A 16690-nucleotide genomic window follows, 5' to 3' on the forward strand; every position below is an offset into this window, starting at 1 on the left:
GGAGTTGATGGGCATTTGTGTTAGGTACATGGATCAGAAAGGTTTGGAGGGATGTGGGGCAAATGCAGGTAAATGTGACCAGCTCAGGAAGACACCTTGTCGGTATGGATGAGTTAGGCTGAAGGGTCTGTTTCCATGCTGTACAACTCTATGGCTCTATTCCCGACCTATTTCAGAATGACTGTGCTAATGGTTGGTGGTGATATAACGGGGATCGAGCTCTATTAAGTTTTGTCAGGGGAGCTGTGGGAGGAGTGGGTGAAATCATATGGTGCAAAAAGGTTGAAAAGTCAAACAGCTTCTGAATACACAAGTCTATGAAACATACTGAATGGAAATCATGTATGTAAACAGTTACCTATAGCCATGTAGTTAATAGGATCTGACCCATAACATGCAGTGGAGCCCATCTCCCAACTATTTATATTACCAGCTGAAGGCAAATAACCTGTGTTCAGATTAAGCTGAAGCGAAGGTTGCAATACTATCACTGAATCTGTAGAAAACAAACACTTTACTTTCAGACCTTTCCACATACAGAACATCACTGATTAATTAGAAGACAAAAGTAAAATAAATATACATGAAAAAACAAGTGCCATAAAAAAGAGTTACAGTAGTCTTTGATAAATACACAACTATTTCAGATACAGTGAGATGTACAAAATATCACATATTTAAAATTTTACATCATTTACAATAAACTTGTAGAGGAAGAAAAAGTTATTTTTTTTTAAAAAGGAAATATCCCACTGGCTGGCCAGTGGCGAGTTAAACCCCGTCCCACTGTGCAAAACAAGACCCCAGTCACGCAATTTCCAAAGATTTGCATTGATTTTGTTTGAACTGCATGTAATAATCTTTTGAACCAGTCATTTTTCAGAATTATTTTGCTTTTGGTCGGCAGTGATGTAGATAGGGATTGAGCTCTCTTAGGGTTTTGGGGGAGGAGGGGTTGGGATTGAGCTCTTTTAGGTTTCAGGGGAGTGGTTGGGTGTTAAATCATATGGAGGGAAAGGGGCAAAAATCAAATGGCTACAAACAAAACCCAAGTTGCAATGGCGGTCTGTCAAACACCGTTAACTGCAAAACAAAAACGTCGCAATGAAAGAATTGAACTTCACTTCCAACTTTACCTTTATCGACATAGGAATTAAACCTCTTTTTTTTGGGTGCTGTTCAATACTTACCCAAATAATGATCGACTCTCAACGTCATAGCAAAATACTACCCAAAACCAAGCCCATCTGATTTTGGAGATAAAGAGGGAAGAATACATCAACTATTCTTGCAATTTCCTACAGAGCGGACAATTGGACTAGATCTCCCACTAGCCCCTTTTAGCTTGGACAGAATCTATGTGACTTCAGGAACAATGAATGATTTGCAACAAGAGTTTGACAAGAGCACTTTGGACTGCATGCAACCAATATCAACCACTGGACAAAATTCTTTCCACCACATTCATGCTGGTCACCACTTAAATAATCACAGAACATTTATTTTTAACCGGAACATGTTCAGAAGTCAACAAGGGATCACAGTACTGAGAACCAACCAAAAATATACACCAGGAGTTCTCATTTATGCTTCAGCCAAACAAGTGACTGCAGACAAACATCCATTGTTGAGTGCACATCTTGCACCTAAAGCAAAAATTAGGGCAGGCAGTAAACCCAGGCAGTACTGATCCACAAAGAGCGATTGTGTCAGTTTTTATCTGCTGCAGGCTGCCTGCTTCACAAAGGGAAATGTGAGAAGGGCAACGCAGGTCCTATCCTGAAAGACTGCACCTTGGACCTTTATAAAACAATGAGGATCCTTACACAATGGTCAGACCCATGAATGTTTTAAGGAGAATGGCCCCAACATCATTTACACAAAAACAAACCTTGGTTACATAAAAGGTCCATTCAAAAACAAGGGAAATCAAGAATGTGGACATTTTAGACTGGCCTACTTGGAGTGTGTCCAGGGATCAGTTTTCTGTCATAATAAAATATATTAACTTTGAGAGCCTGTCGCCCAAATTGCATGCTGAAGATTGATGATGACTTCTGCTTTTATTATGGGGAAGGACTTCTGGAATCAAAACCAAGATATTTACTGACTGGTTCTTTCTTTTCTGAACCATTATTTAAGATTTCATTGATGGCTGTTTTGTTAACATACATGAAACCATCCCAGCTCAACATCAAGAATAAAACTGGCATGACTGCCAAAAAGTAATAGTAAACAATTAGGATTAAAAATATAAATTGAATCCTAAACCCCTAGAGTTAAGAGTCCAACATTCTATTCTCTTTCAAAATCCCAAGGCAGTTTAGAATTTCTTACTTGCAAACAAAAATATTCCTGTCAAAGTTTCTGGAATTAAGTGATCCTGGCTGCTTACAACATTAAACTAATTCTGCAAAACCTAGGGGATAATGCCGGACTCTCAAGTGTTTTAAAAAATTAAAAAAACCTCCAAACTGCTCCTTCCAAATACACATTTCTTCAATGTTCAGTTCTCAGTGCACAGACTAAATTGGTGTGCCAGATTGCTCACTATCAGTAAAAAGCTTGAAGGAAAACTGACAGCGGGACAACGCTCAACGGGAATTTAGTTATAAAGCTCCAAAAGTACAGGCTTTAAGCTGAAGGCCTGTGACTGGAAAGTGTGTCCTGTACAGTAGGAGTGTCCAAACTATGGTCCACGAGGCCCAGGCAATTTAGGCTTGATCGTACTTGTTTGCCAGTTTATGTTGCTTGGATTTTGTGGATCTGGAGGTTTGGTATAAAGTTGGTTCTTGGCACAGTTGCCTCACTGGTTGACAAATCCCAAATCAAGCAGATAGCAGCAACAAATTGAGGTAAAAGTGAAGAGGAATTCTCCAGCCTCAAGGAATCACCTAAACATCCCATAAAGCCCAAAAACTTGGACATTCCTGTTGTACAGAATTTAGTCTGAATGTAATAGAACAGTTTTTAGTACACCCTTTACAATATAAATGAACTGAAATATATTTAAAATCATTAAACTCTTTGAACTGTATCTGTTATGTAAGTTTTTGCTTCCTAGGTCACTACACGGCTCGATTATATTTGTTAAATGCCACATGAAGGAAATGTTAGTCCTGAAATAAACAAAAGGATAACAACACCTTGAGGCGTTTTGTTCACATTTATAGAAATAACTGGAAGGCTACACTTGCTCAGTTTGCTTAGCTTGTAATATAATAAAATGCTGTAATACTTCACTGCATCCCCAAATACTCCCTTTCTGAAGATTACTATGCCATGATTGTAAGCAGATATTCAGTAGCTTTGCAATAAGTACTGTAGGAGTCAAAGGGTTGCATCACAGCAAGACTGATCATATATTCCCCTAAAGTTTACACGAGTACTTTTCCCAGTAAGAATCAGCTAACAGGAAACCCAACACCTTTATGTAGAAATCAACTGAAGAAGAACAAATGGAAGAGATAAGTGACAAAAGGAATGAGCACATGAACTTCTTGATTTGTATGACTTCCCACTGAACCCAGAGGGAGCCAATACTCTTTAAAACTTTTGTATGCTCTTGCTGGGACTGTTGTTTTGTTGACTGCTTGGTTGCTGATTTACCAGATGCAAAAGTCATTGATGTTGGGACACATCACACTCAAACCTACCTTGCATTCAAGGCCTATGCATAACCCACACCTGACATGCATTCATCCGATGCTCACACACTGTCACCCCAGCCACTTGAAATGCAATCATCTAATTATAACACTCCCACACACTTTCAAATAACTCGCCTAAACCCCTGCAAATGGACTCTTCAGTAGCAAAACTAACTTTATTTTATCCTGCCTGGCACCTAAACCACTGGTACCACCAAATGCTATGTCTGCTGTGATCTGCACTGACTGGGGTTTAAAATGAGGACATTCCTAGCCCATAAGGTTCAGCTAAAAACTGAGATTCTGAGGAAGCCCAAAGTATTAACCGTACAAATAAAATAATAATTATCCCAAATGCATACCACACAATCTATAACCAACTAAGCCCTAGAAAGCCAGAAGCAATTAAATCATCTGAGAGGATGCCTCTTAGTGCTACTGTCCCCTGTGTATTTACATTCACGATAGTATTTGCTATTAAACATTATTGGTTATAGTTTCATTTAAAACTGACTAGTAATGGATTGTTGTTGTAATATGAATGCACGATGCAGAATTTACTTATTCTCCTTGGAACACAGTTGACTGAAGCATTGATCCCCTTGTTAATAACTACATGCGATTAATAAGGTATGAAGATGGGAGGTTGCCGTTGTTTACCCAGTGCAATTCAGAGTATTTTCTTTCCCTTTTTCCTCCTCTTCTGAAGGCCATGCTCATGTTGAGGTAAGAGTTCCACTAGCAGCTGTCACCTGAGTGTAAGCCTGCATAGTGAGTGTTGGCAGGCTATTTCACTGTGGAAGAGCATTGGAATTGTCTTAATCTTATAGAAGCACCTCGTCTCCCAAGCCCAGTCCAGAATGGCTCACCAGACAGGGGTCAGGAGAAGCACACAGTCCTGGTATTTCTGTTCAATGGCCCAGGGACATGCAGAGTTGAACAATATTGAGATATTAACAGCACTGCTTCACTTCTTGACCCATCTGGGCAGCAAATAGAAGCATTCTTAGAATATGGGGAGGCGAGGAGCTGTTGGTAAGGCCAATATTTATTGCCAATTGTAACCAAGAAGGTCAGGGTCAACTTAAACTGTGATGCAGCTTGGTTCATGTGAAGTTTTACCCAGCCAATTTAAAGGGCAATCAGGAGTAGGCCAGATCAGGTAAGAATTTCCTTCCCTGAAAAATTTGAATGAATCAAACCATTCATTGATATAATCCAGTAGTTTTAATGGTTATAATTGGTTATTTTTAAAATTCCAATTTCAGTGAACTGAATTTAAACTCCTCACCTGGAATAGTGAGATTTACATTCAAGTCTCTGGACTACAAGTCCATTGCACTTTTGGTATTTTACCCACAACACCACACCCAACAGAAGGGAAGTCAGTGCTTGTTAAATAGGAGAATAAACTGGGAGATGTTTGGTTGTTTGTCAGGAAGATGGTGGGGGGTGGGGGGAGTGGAAGCAAGTTATTCCCTTGAAGGAATAAACATTCGTGGTTCCTGAAAAGGGAGAGAATTTTGAAGCTCTTCTGCTTCACTCAACACCTAGTTGGGCATTGGATTGATCCAAGTTAGCCAGAAAAACTTCCATCTTTGTTTCTATTAAGAATGCTGCACTTTAAGCCAGCATTCTCAGTGAGAGACTTGAGTGGCAACAGGACCAGTCTAAAGTGAAAATATACTGACTGAGATATGCAAATGTATAAATGGGGAAGGTCAGAAATAGCTCTAGACTGCTGAAGTGCTGGTGCTTATGACTTTACTGGAGCATTTCATATTGGGAACAATGAATTTACAAGTTGAACTCTGAGGAAGTGGCAGAGAATGAGGTTCCCACGACCTGTAAAACTAAGCTAAAGGCATTTCCCTGCACGCTGTTTGCTTCAATATGCATTTCAGTAGTTGTGTTATGATGTCTCCACTGAAATGCAAATTAAATGGGGTGGAGAGTGGGTTTGAATTTCTACACGACACTCCCCATCTCCCACCTGAACACAGGCAGAAGCGATGTTAATACCAGGGAGGGTTCCCACCGTTCCTGCAGGAGCTTCAGAGAACCTCTGCTGAAAATTTCATTTCTTTAGGATCCAGAATCCTGCACATATACTGTCATTTCACTTTTAAACATTCAGCATTTCTGCTAATGTAATATTCATAACAAAAAAGCTTTTCTTTTTCTGAGGTATCGCCACCAATACTAGGCTTGTGAGTACATTTCTTTACTCAGAGTAGAGGACTGTCCCACTCTTGGCAAATGGTTACTTTCCAAGCCTTGGTAGTGATGCCAGCAGGCTGACTGACCATGGGACAACTTGCCACCAAACCCAATCCTGCTCTCTTCACAGATTCCCACCCAGCAGGGATGAATGGTTAACAGGGCTCCTAGCAGCAGCAAATTAAGCACAGACAGCCTGATCAAATCTACGATTGCCTTGTTCTAGCGGCTCAGAGACAGAAATGTGATCTCTTTAGCTAAATTATTGCAAGTAAACAGTATGAATTGCTGTTTGGTTTCCTTTATGGTGGCCATGTATTTTACACCTTCATGACATACTAGGAATACCAACAAGGAAGGCCAATCAACCTCAAAGGATTTTGAAACCCTTAAACTCAACGATGGAATCGCTTGCACTGACCTCTGCACCCAAACTTCTAATGTAAATTTCCAGAGCCACAAAAATGATAAAAGCTACCTGTTTCTCCCCTTGTTTTCATGCTAATAAAACAGCTGGAAATTATCTGAATTATATTATAAAGAAACTCCCTCTGCTCAGTTAATGATTTAAGGATTATTTTGTGCAAACAAAATTCCCATACTGGTTAACCTGTACTGTCTTATCAGCACAATTTCAGTGATGACCGACACAGAGAAGTTCCTTATTGATTTTCTGATAAGTAACAAGCGTTATTCATAAAGACTCGCACGTAAACTCATTCCTTCCTGGGTCACACAGAACAGCATGGTCGCAGGTTTAATCCCTGCTCTTTGCCGAGTTAAGCACACTTAACCAACGCAGAGGAGTAATCAATAAGCCAATAAGATGAAGTATGTTAAAGTCAGAAGCAGTAATGGTTAAATTGTATGGTGCTCTGAGAAGATCACACTGAGACATTCAAACATCAGGGATAATGCCAAAAATAGCCACAAGGCTGGATATCAAAGGCCCAAGTAATGAGGAGATATTAAAAAAGTGCAGAGCTTTTAGCCTTCAAAGGAATTCTTAGAAAAGTGATCTTAAATTGTGTGGAAAATGGCAAATCAGAAACACTTGCTTCAAATTAAATTGTCCAGCGTCAGACAAGCAGGAACATTAATTTGCAAAATCTACCCCATTGTGTTAACAGAGTACATTCAACACCGTCGGACTAAGTGATCCTCAGATGAGGGGAGGGGTGGTCGTAAGCCACCCTGGCTGTACATAACTACATTTGTATTCTTGTATGCCCAAGACAGGGGACCTTGGCCCACTCCTGGGTATGCCCTCACAGAATTCGTGGGGGGGGGGGGGGGGGGGTGGAGAAAAAAAAGTTATTCTCCTGTATTCTCCATGTCAACGATATATTGGTACTTAATGGATAACTGTCTGGGAAAAGGAAATATAGCTATCAAGGTACCAGGCTGTATTAAAAAAGTAGTCCAACCGTTAAAAAAATAATTTAGCAAAGAGCAAAACCTGTTCTTGCACCTTTATATGGTTTGACCCAGACCGTTGCTACATTTTCTACTTATTTCACACAGCCCACTATTGGATACCCATACAAAATTTACCATTTTTTCTTTCTAAAAGCTTAAAACTTTTACATGTTCTATAGAAAGTTCAGTGAACACAAGCCCATTAAAAAGGTTTAAACGCAAACCCTGAGCTTTGTTGAGAAAAGTGTGAATGGGCACAGGACTATGAACCCAGGACTGCGAATTTCAAGGCTAGAGGCAAATCGTCTTCATTCACCAATTCAAGGCAACCATTCTAAAAGGAATGTGGGATCAACCCTTATAGATGAGCGGAAACCAGTCTGTAAAGGGAAGATGGAAAGGAACAAAATGTAAATTAAAAGGCAAAGATTAACGAGACACTTATTACATCTTTCTTTATAAATTACAGAAATTACACGTTTTTATTTTCAGCCATCAGATGGCAGAAGTGGGCTATACAAATTGTGCACTGGGATTTTGTTTTTAAACCCACCGAGGTTATTTTCCTTCATTTATATTTCCTCACCCTTTGTGACAAGGCCAGCTATTACTGGGAAATGGCCCCTAGACTGTTATAGCTTTGTTAACCCACCAAATTTGAATCTAACCATTTTCAGCAAATACAGGCAAACCCCACATTACGGGTGGGGTGGGGAGGGGGGGGGGGGGGGGGGGGGGGGGGGGGAGAGGTGTGCGTTCCTAGAAAACAGGCTGCATCGTGATTTTCCGTAATGCGAAGCCGTGCCACCTGTGCATGTGTCAAGAGTTGAAAGATGTCTTGAGTTAGTTGCTCCTTTTCACATAAATTCTATGAAAGTGAATTTTACTCTGTTATCTCAAATTGTTGGGAAGTGTGAATTCTGTAAGGGCAAATTTCCGTAACCCTAATGGCCGTTAACACAGGGGTCGCCTGTATCTTGAGAGGAAAGATTTTTTCCCCTCCAAAGAGTTCAACAGAGGGCACAGATTTGAGGCAATTGGAAGCATTATTAAAGGGAACTTGAAGTATTCCTTTTACCCAAAGGATTCAAGTTTCCTTGCCATCTACAACTCCCCTATGGTTTTGTAGACTTAAATGCAGAGAAACATATAAGGTGGCAGACCAAAACTTGGGAAATGGGATTAACCCAAGACCACTTTGGCCAGCATGAACAAGGGCTAAAGGACCTCCTAGTGTGCTGTAAATTTCAATGACCAAGATAATCCTGCTGTCTTGCAAGAGTGCAATGTAATGGCTAACAATATTCTGCCTGAACCTTGATTAAGACAGCGTGGCAGGTGTATCAGACCATTTTGGCTTGAAAGGCAGGCATCAGCTGGCTGATTATCATCACCAATCCTATTCTTGACCTCATCCACAACAGAGTGGAGAGCAAACAGTCACAGGAAACTTGGATGACATTGCTCAACCCCTCCCACGTCATTTGTACCACATATGGGGAGATCAGGTAATTGCGTAGTTGAGGCATCAAATCTAGGCATCTCACTAGTTAAACCAAGCCTTCTACCATTTTACCATACTGCACAGACATACTGGGTCAATATCACCCTGACCACCCCTCATACAGAATGAATCAACCATTACATTACAAAGTGCTTTTCTATCCTAAAGGGCTGAAGCTCACCTGCTCAGAGGAATGAGACCAGGGAGGTTAAACTGTGTCATACAAACACTTTAGCGAGGGCGTCTGCTCCTGCACTAGCAATGTAGGCTTTGCTTGGGTGGAAGGTGACATCATGGATCGCTTCATCGTATTTCTTCCGGTGTGCTGTAATTTCCTGAACACAGGTCTTATTGTCTAGGTTCCAGAGGCGTATTGAGCAGTCATGACCTATACAATCAAGTACATTCAGGGATTTAAACCTGCAAAATTTATATTAACAACACAACCTCCATAAAAGTAAAGCATTTATGGAGTGTCTAGAACAATGCTGGACATTCCAAAGTACTACTGAAATAAAGGCATTTAGAGTCAATTTTGACATGGCAAGGTCCCACAAAATAGCACAAGGTAAATGATCATTTTTCAGAGGTGTTCCCAGAGGGTCAGCTGGCCATATATCCCCTAGAACCACCCCCTCCCCCCCCCCCCCCACACACACATTATTCAGTTTCACAGCTGATTGTTTACTTCAAATCCTCTTTCTTCACCCAGCCCAGGAATCCTCGGTTCTCTTAGTTTCCAAAAATCTATGGATCCCAGTCTTGAATATACTCATTGATTGAGCATCCACATCCCTCTGGGGTAGAGCTCCAAAGATGAGCCACACTCTGACTGTAAGAATTCCTCTTCCTTTACCATTTATCTTGAAATTATAATCCTAATTCTAGACTCTCCAGCCAGTGAAAAGTCTTTCAGACAAGGTTAATGAGTCGATGTTAGTACTTGGGGAAGCTCACTGTTCATCAATTAGTGCCATCTGGAGTAGACGGGTCTTTGTTTAACAATTCACCCAAAAGATGGAGAGTGCAGCAATCCTTCAGTTCTGCACAATCCTTCTGATTTGACTCCGAGGCAAGAATTTTCCAACTGTCAAGTTTGTGCCAAGTGTTTTCCTGTAGCTGTATGTTATTAATACAATTCTCCAAAACCCCAATTCTTTAGTTTTTCCACCTTTCAATACAAATCATGTGACACTCTTTTAGAAATATCTGATAGATATCCACCAGCTACAAAACAGAGCATGTCTTTTTGCGTTAATAAGTACATGTACTTCACCTTCTAGCCTTGGCAAGTTCCTCAATTACTTCCATTCTCAAAATGGAATTGGCAAGGAATCAAGAGCAAAAACTCAAAGACAACAATCTACACAAAAGTAATCAGAAATGCCAATGGACCAAATCAGTTCAATTCCCCTGTCGTACCCCCACCACCCTGCCCCCTACAACACAACCCCCATTATTTTATCCAGTCCACTCTCAATGAAGGAGTGGGAGTTGCTGATAATGTGAGACAACTGCAGAATTCAGTTTGATGCTTCTTACAAAATAGAATTAGTAAAAATCTTACCATTTTGCCGAAACAATATTCTGCATTATCTTTCCCTCTCTCTAATACATTCAAGTAGTTTTACCTAATTAGCTACTACTTGGGAAACTCCAACTAGTTGCAGGCACCTCTCTCTGATAGAATTTTCATATTATAACCCACCTATCAAAATACTACTTTTCAATAAAAAGATAGCAAGCAGGTGACGAGCAATTCCGTGTTGCCAGCTGTCATCAAGTACCAGAGATAAATTCAGGTGCCCTTCCCTAAGCCTTCCACACCTCTCCACTTAAAGTCGTAATCAATTAAAATCATCACTAGTCTTTACTTTTGTTAGTCTCAAATTTCAAGCAGCACACCCAAAAGAAATGTAAATGGCCATTTATCCCATTGTTATTTATGGGATATTGCTGAATATATACCACCTAGTGTTTTCTAACAAGTGAAAGCCCTTCAAAAGAAATGTACTTAACTCGCTATGAAATGTTTTGTGATGTCTTTGTGCTTGATAAATTTGTTCTTTTAAAGGCTGCAGAACTTGATGCAATAAAAAGTAGAAAAATCAGCAGGCAATGGATTAAGGTCAAGATTAGATGTGGTTTAGGCAATACTTACTTCCTGACATCAGGAAAACTCCATTGGGATCTACTGCGAGAGAGGTGACTGCATCCAAGTGAGCAACCATTGAATGGGTCATTTTTCCTTAAAAAAAGGGGATTGAAGAACATCAGAGACAAGAAAAAGCAAAGTATTAGAGGCTATCCAGCTCACTCCTCCATGTCTTTGTGTTGATGGTTGCTACCATTTCCCCCCCCGAATCTAGACGACGCTCTGTGTTTCAACTTTGTTCATCAGATTTATCTTCTTCTTTCCCCAATTTCCCCAAAAGTATCAACTCACCATTAAACGGCGGTCAGGTTTCACACATACAAATCATTAAAAATTGGGGGGGAGCAATCAGGTATGTCAAATTTAAGGTTGCAATCCCCTTTCAAAAATCATGCTGAGGCAAGCACTGGGCATCCAAAACGAAGTAAACACTCCAAAATTGATTCTCAAATGATTAAATGGTGGTTTCATGCTATGATTGTGAAGAACGGAGAGCCATAGATTTCTACTTAAGTATGAATCAGGTGCTCCACCTACATTTTTCTTTGTATGTTAAAGTTGGATATCGCTCAGCTTCCTGTTGGATGCTTTACCACATCATTCATAGGAAATAAAAGTTTCACAACTAACACTAAGTTTTGTCATTACACCATTTCCCTCAGGCACATGCTGTTTAGTTACATCTCATTCCAAACTCTTTGCCATCTCAATCACTGCAAGAGATAGAAGCAATAAGCCAAATGTTTCATTGAGCCTGTTCCACCAGCCTATGAGATTATGGTCTTGTCAGTTTTCCAGCACAATTCCCATGACTTCAGATTTCCTTAACATTCAAAGATCCATCAGTCTTGAACATACGCAATGATTAAGCTCCACAATCTTTTGATGTAGAGAATTTTCAAAAAAGTTACACTTGCATAAAGAAATATCTTCTAATCTCAGTCCCATAAGGCTATATCCTCTGGTCCCATTCTCTCCAGCCCAAGGAAACAGTCTCCTAGCATGGATCTATCAATCTCTTTCAGAATATTGGGTGCTTCAATGAGATCACCTCTCATTCTTCCCAACAGCAAGTATCTGATCAAGGACTACGACTGCACCATTCAGAACAATTTTGTAAGCCTCTCATCTCATTTACCACAAATGTGCCTTCTTTAGGACACCAACATTACAGTTTTTTTTATTACCTGTCTTGTTATCAAAGAAGCGAATACACCTGTCATCATGTGCAGTGATGGTGACTGGCAGTTTGGGATGGGTGACAATCCGGTTAATCTGATTAGCAGCTGAGAAAGACAGAAGATAGAAAAATGCAATTAGTCCAGACATTTTCTTGCTTTATTTTTATAAAGACTCAGAAAGAGACCATTCAGCTTATTGGCTCCATGCCAGCTCCCAGGAGAACAATCCTGTTAATCTCATTGCCTCTCTCCTTATTTCCCCATACCCTGCAACTTGTTCTCTTTCATACAGTCAAGGAGTTATACAGCACAGAAAAGGCCCTTCCGTCTAACTCGTCCATGCCAACAAAGTGTCTTCCTGAGCTAGTCACATTTGCTGCATTTGGCCCATATCCCTCTAAACCTTTCTGACCCACAAATGCTCATCAACTCCTCTTTGATTATCTTTGCCACTAACCTACACTAAAGGCCAATTTACAGTTGTCAATTAACCACCAGAATGTCCTTCAGATGTGGGAGGAAACTGGAGCACGTGGCTGAAACCCACAAAAGGTACGTGCAAACTCCACACAGACAGCACTGCAAGTCAGGATTGAACCTGAGTCCCTAGAACTATGAGGCAGCAACTCTAAAAACTGCACTAGTGCCACACTTTAAAAGTCCACTTATACTAAATTAACTAGGATCAAACAAGAACAGTGATTAAACCCGGTTTTGCAATCCAAATTTTAACATCGTTTTAATACTTGTAGCCTGGGAGGGGAGTAGAATAGTGATATGTAATGACACCCAAGACTTGAAAATCAAAAACTGCAAATGCTGGAAATTTAAAATAAAAACAGAAAATGCTGGAAATAGCCAGCATGTCAGGCTGTTTTATCCCAGGTGCTGCAAGCCATTTTCCAAGTTAAATGCATCATATACCTGCAATGAAATCAAAAATTGCAGATGCTGAAAATCTGAAATAAAGACAGAATACTGTAAACTCTCAGCAGGTTGAGCAGCATCTGTGGAGAGACAAAGTTAATGTTTTAGATCTGACTTACTGAATGTTTCCAGTATTTTCAGTTTTTATTATACAACTACCATAAAAGAGATGGCAGGAAAGGGTAGCACCTCTGGTAATGTTTCTTTTTAAGCTGGTGGCATAGTTTCAAAACTTGCATGTACTTTTGAGGAACGGGAATAAATATATGTGCTTTATCTGTTAAGAGAGACAGCGGGTCAAAGTGTCACCACTCTCTCCTCAACATGCAGCCTTGCTTCCCTTTGTATGTCACCCCCAGCTCACTTGCTTTATAAACATACCTACAAAGGAGACAGGGTACTATACACTTAAAACAAAATGCAAAAGGAAATATGTAACCTTTGAAGCTAAGAGGGTGGCCTCCACGTGGAGGACAAGGCCTCCTTACAGGATTGTCAATTCTAGCTTCTACCGTCTGACAGCTTACCATTGTCAGATGTTTTAGAATCCAGGGTCATCACTGGCTGCAGTGTCTCCAAATCGTAGATGACCACATCTCCGCTGGTGAAGGAAGTCACAGCGTGAGCAGGGTCACTCAAGAATGCAACGGAGGTAGGAATCCCATTTTCTGGAAAATGGAATAAAATCAGAATTTAGAATACAATCAAAGTTGGGCTCGAACAGAAAAAGTAAACATTTATATTGATCATCAAATAGCAGTTCCATCTTGCACTGCTGCAGGTATCACAAATTTTTAATTTTCATTATATATAACACACATATCACCATAAAGCATCTTTCATTTAAGATGAGCAAATCTGCATGTTCCCATGTGGTTCAGCTGACTGGTCATAGAAATATATAGAAAAGGCTGTTTGACCTATAGTGTCTGTACAAGCTGAGAAAGTTACTCAGACTAATTCAAATTGCCACCCTTTAGGCTATGGCCCATAAAGTGCCCTTTAAGTTACCTCTAAATATAAGAAGGGTTTTGCCTCAACACTCTTTCAGGCAACAAGTTCCCATGATGAAGGGAGAAGGTAAGCCACTCAGACTACATTACAATTAGACTCAGCCAAGTTGAACTGGGGTGTAGAAGCAATTGTGCTGTCCCATGGGTTAAGGAAGGGGAGAGGTGGCTGCTTACGATTGCTTTCTTATTACTTGAAAGAGTCTATCACAGAGAGATACATCATGGAAATAGGCCCTTTGGCACAGAGTCAGTGCGCTAATCTTCAAGCACCCATTTTGTTCTCCCCCCCAATCGATCCCACCCTAACCCATTTTATTCTTCCTACATTCCCATCAACTTCCCCTTCCACCCCAGATTCTACTTCTCATCTGGACACTAGGGTCAATTATTAGTGGCCACTTAGTCTTTCAACCTGCACATTTTACTGACGTAGGAAGAAACCAAAGCACCCGAAGGAAATCCACATGGTCACAGGGAGGACATGCAAACTCCACACATTCAGCACCAAAGGTCAGGATTGAACCTGGGTTGCTGGAGCTGTGAGGCAGCAGCTCCACCAGCTGTGTCACTGTGAACCCCAAGGTTTCAAGTTTGTGTAGCATGGATTTGATAACTACCCTCGCTGGGGTTAAAAACAAAACCTGGTGACATTTTTGGTCTCAGAGTTAACAACGTCAATAAATTTGGCAGATTATCAGAAGATGGTCCAATCCAAAGGATGATCTTCCAATAGAGAATGGTGCAACTTTATGAACAAAGAGGGTAAAGACAGCAAAATGAACATTCTAACTGTACTATGGAGTCATTTTCTTATTTTCTCCCTTTTTGCTTTCGATCTTTCAGTAAAAAGTATGCTTTAATTGCACAAGGATAAAAATGTTGATGGAAGAAAGGATGAGCCTCAAGGCAGCATATATGGGAAGCAAAGATCCTTTTTTACCCTCCCAATCTTCACCCCATTCCAACAACCCACCCAGTATATGACACCCTACCTTTTCTCCCTGCCAGTAGTTGGTCCATGCACATCTCTCCCCTATCAACTGTTGGCCCCAATACCCCACTTCTCAATTATTTCAAGAGCTATGCGTTTGCCCACAATCTTTTCTTTCACTCACCCTTTTCTCTGTTGTATGTACCAACACAAGCTGGATTCGCAGCTGCATCCCACAACCTGACAGTTCCATCTGCTGAACATGAAATCAGGCGATTCTTCAGGGTACTAAATGCAAGTCCCCAAATTGTATCTGTATGACCATTTAGTGTTCTGGAGAGAATGCTGTCATCTGTAAACAAAAACACACACACAGATTCAACGTGCTGAATGATGAGCTTCTTGAACTGATATTGTTATACTCACCCGAAGTGGAGATAATAGATGAGTAATATTTGTGCCACACAATGCTGGGCAATAACTGTCAAAAAGAGAGAGCCTAACCACCTGCCCTTGATATTCAATGGCATTAACATCAAGTCCTCTATGAGCAAGAGCTGCATTAACATTAAGTTCCCCATGAGCAAGATCTGCGGGGTCACCACTGCCATCAAATTCAGCTAAAGCAGCCAACGGACACCATGAATACAAGAGCAGTTCAGAGGCAGGGTACCTGCAACAATTGACTCACCACCTGACACTGAAGCCTTCACAGCATCTACAACACAAAATAGGAAGATGAACTATTCCCCATTTGCCTGGATGTGTGGAACTCTAACAATACAGAGTTCCAGGATGAAGCAGCTCACTTGATTGACACCTCAACCAGTAACCTAAATATTCATTCCCTCCACCATCGGCACACTGGCTACAGTGTGTATCATCTGCAAAATGCACTGCAGATACAGGTTTAGACTACTCTGATAGCACCTCCTAAAGCTGCCACCACTACCTCCAAGCAGGATAAGAACAGCAGACATATGTAAATGCCAATATATGCAGGATTCCCCACCACCAAGCCACACACCATCCTGACTTGGAAATATATTGTGATTTATTCAGTGTCACTGGACCCAAATTCTGGAAATACCTGGCCATTAGCACCATGGACTTCATCAAATGGACTTAAGTAGCTGACCATCACCTTCTCAAGAACAATTAGAAATACTCACCTTGTCAGCAGTACCCAGAAAGTGAATTCAAGAAACAAGCCTGGTGACATACTTGCAAATAACATGCATCTAACTTTGCTTCACTGCATTTTTCCGGTAAAATTACCCTCAGATGGCGATGAGGTGGGGTACAGGAGTGAGAGAGGTTGGCTGGTTGAGTGGTGTCGCAACAACAACCTTGCACTCAACGTCAGCAACACCAAGGAATTAATTGTGAACTTCAGGAAGAACAAGTTGGGAGAACACACACCAGTCCTCATTGAGGAGACAGCGGTGGAAGGGGTGAGCAGCTTCAAGTTCCAGAGTGTCAACATCTCAGGAGGATCTATCCTGGGCCCAACACATTGATGCAATCACAAAGGCGGCATGCCAGTGGCTCTACTTCATTAGGAGTTTGAGGAGATTTGGTATGAAACCAAAGACTCTTGCAAATTTCTCCAGATGTACGGTGGAGAGCATTCTGACCGGTTGCATCACCGTCTGATGTGGGGGCTCCAATGTGCAGGATCGAAAGAGGC

The 16690-nt window shown here is 40.9% G+C and overlaps 1 protein-coding gene across 1 annotated transcript in view; it reads right to left on the reverse strand.

Annotated features, from left to right (window-relative positions):
• Nucleotides 1-495: 495 nt before the first annotated feature.
• Nucleotides 496-16690, reverse strand: part of LOC127586272 (striatin-3-like) — a 45717-nt gene continuing 29522 nt past the window's right edge. The window contains exons 13-18 of the mRNA XM_052044079.1: nt 15185-15352; nt 13584-13724; nt 12136-12234; nt 10955-11041; nt 8975-9181; nt 496-7669 (exon numbers count right to left, since the gene is read on the reverse strand). Coding sequence (XP_051900039.1) covers nt 9012-9181; nt 10955-11041; nt 12136-12234; nt 13584-13724; nt 15185-15352 — 665 coding nt within the window. The 3' untranslated portion in view covers nt 496-7669; nt 8975-9011. The remainder of the gene's footprint in view (nt 7670-8974; nt 9182-10954; nt 11042-12135; nt 12235-13583; nt 13725-15184; nt 15353-16690) is intronic.

This window comes from Pristis pectinata, chromosome 35 (assembly GCF_009764475.1).
Source record: "Pristis pectinata isolate sPriPec2 chromosome 35, sPriPec2.1.pri, whole genome shotgun sequence".
Taxonomy (NCBI): Eukaryota; Metazoa; Chordata; class Chondrichthyes; order Rhinopristiformes; family Pristidae; genus Pristis; species Pristis pectinata.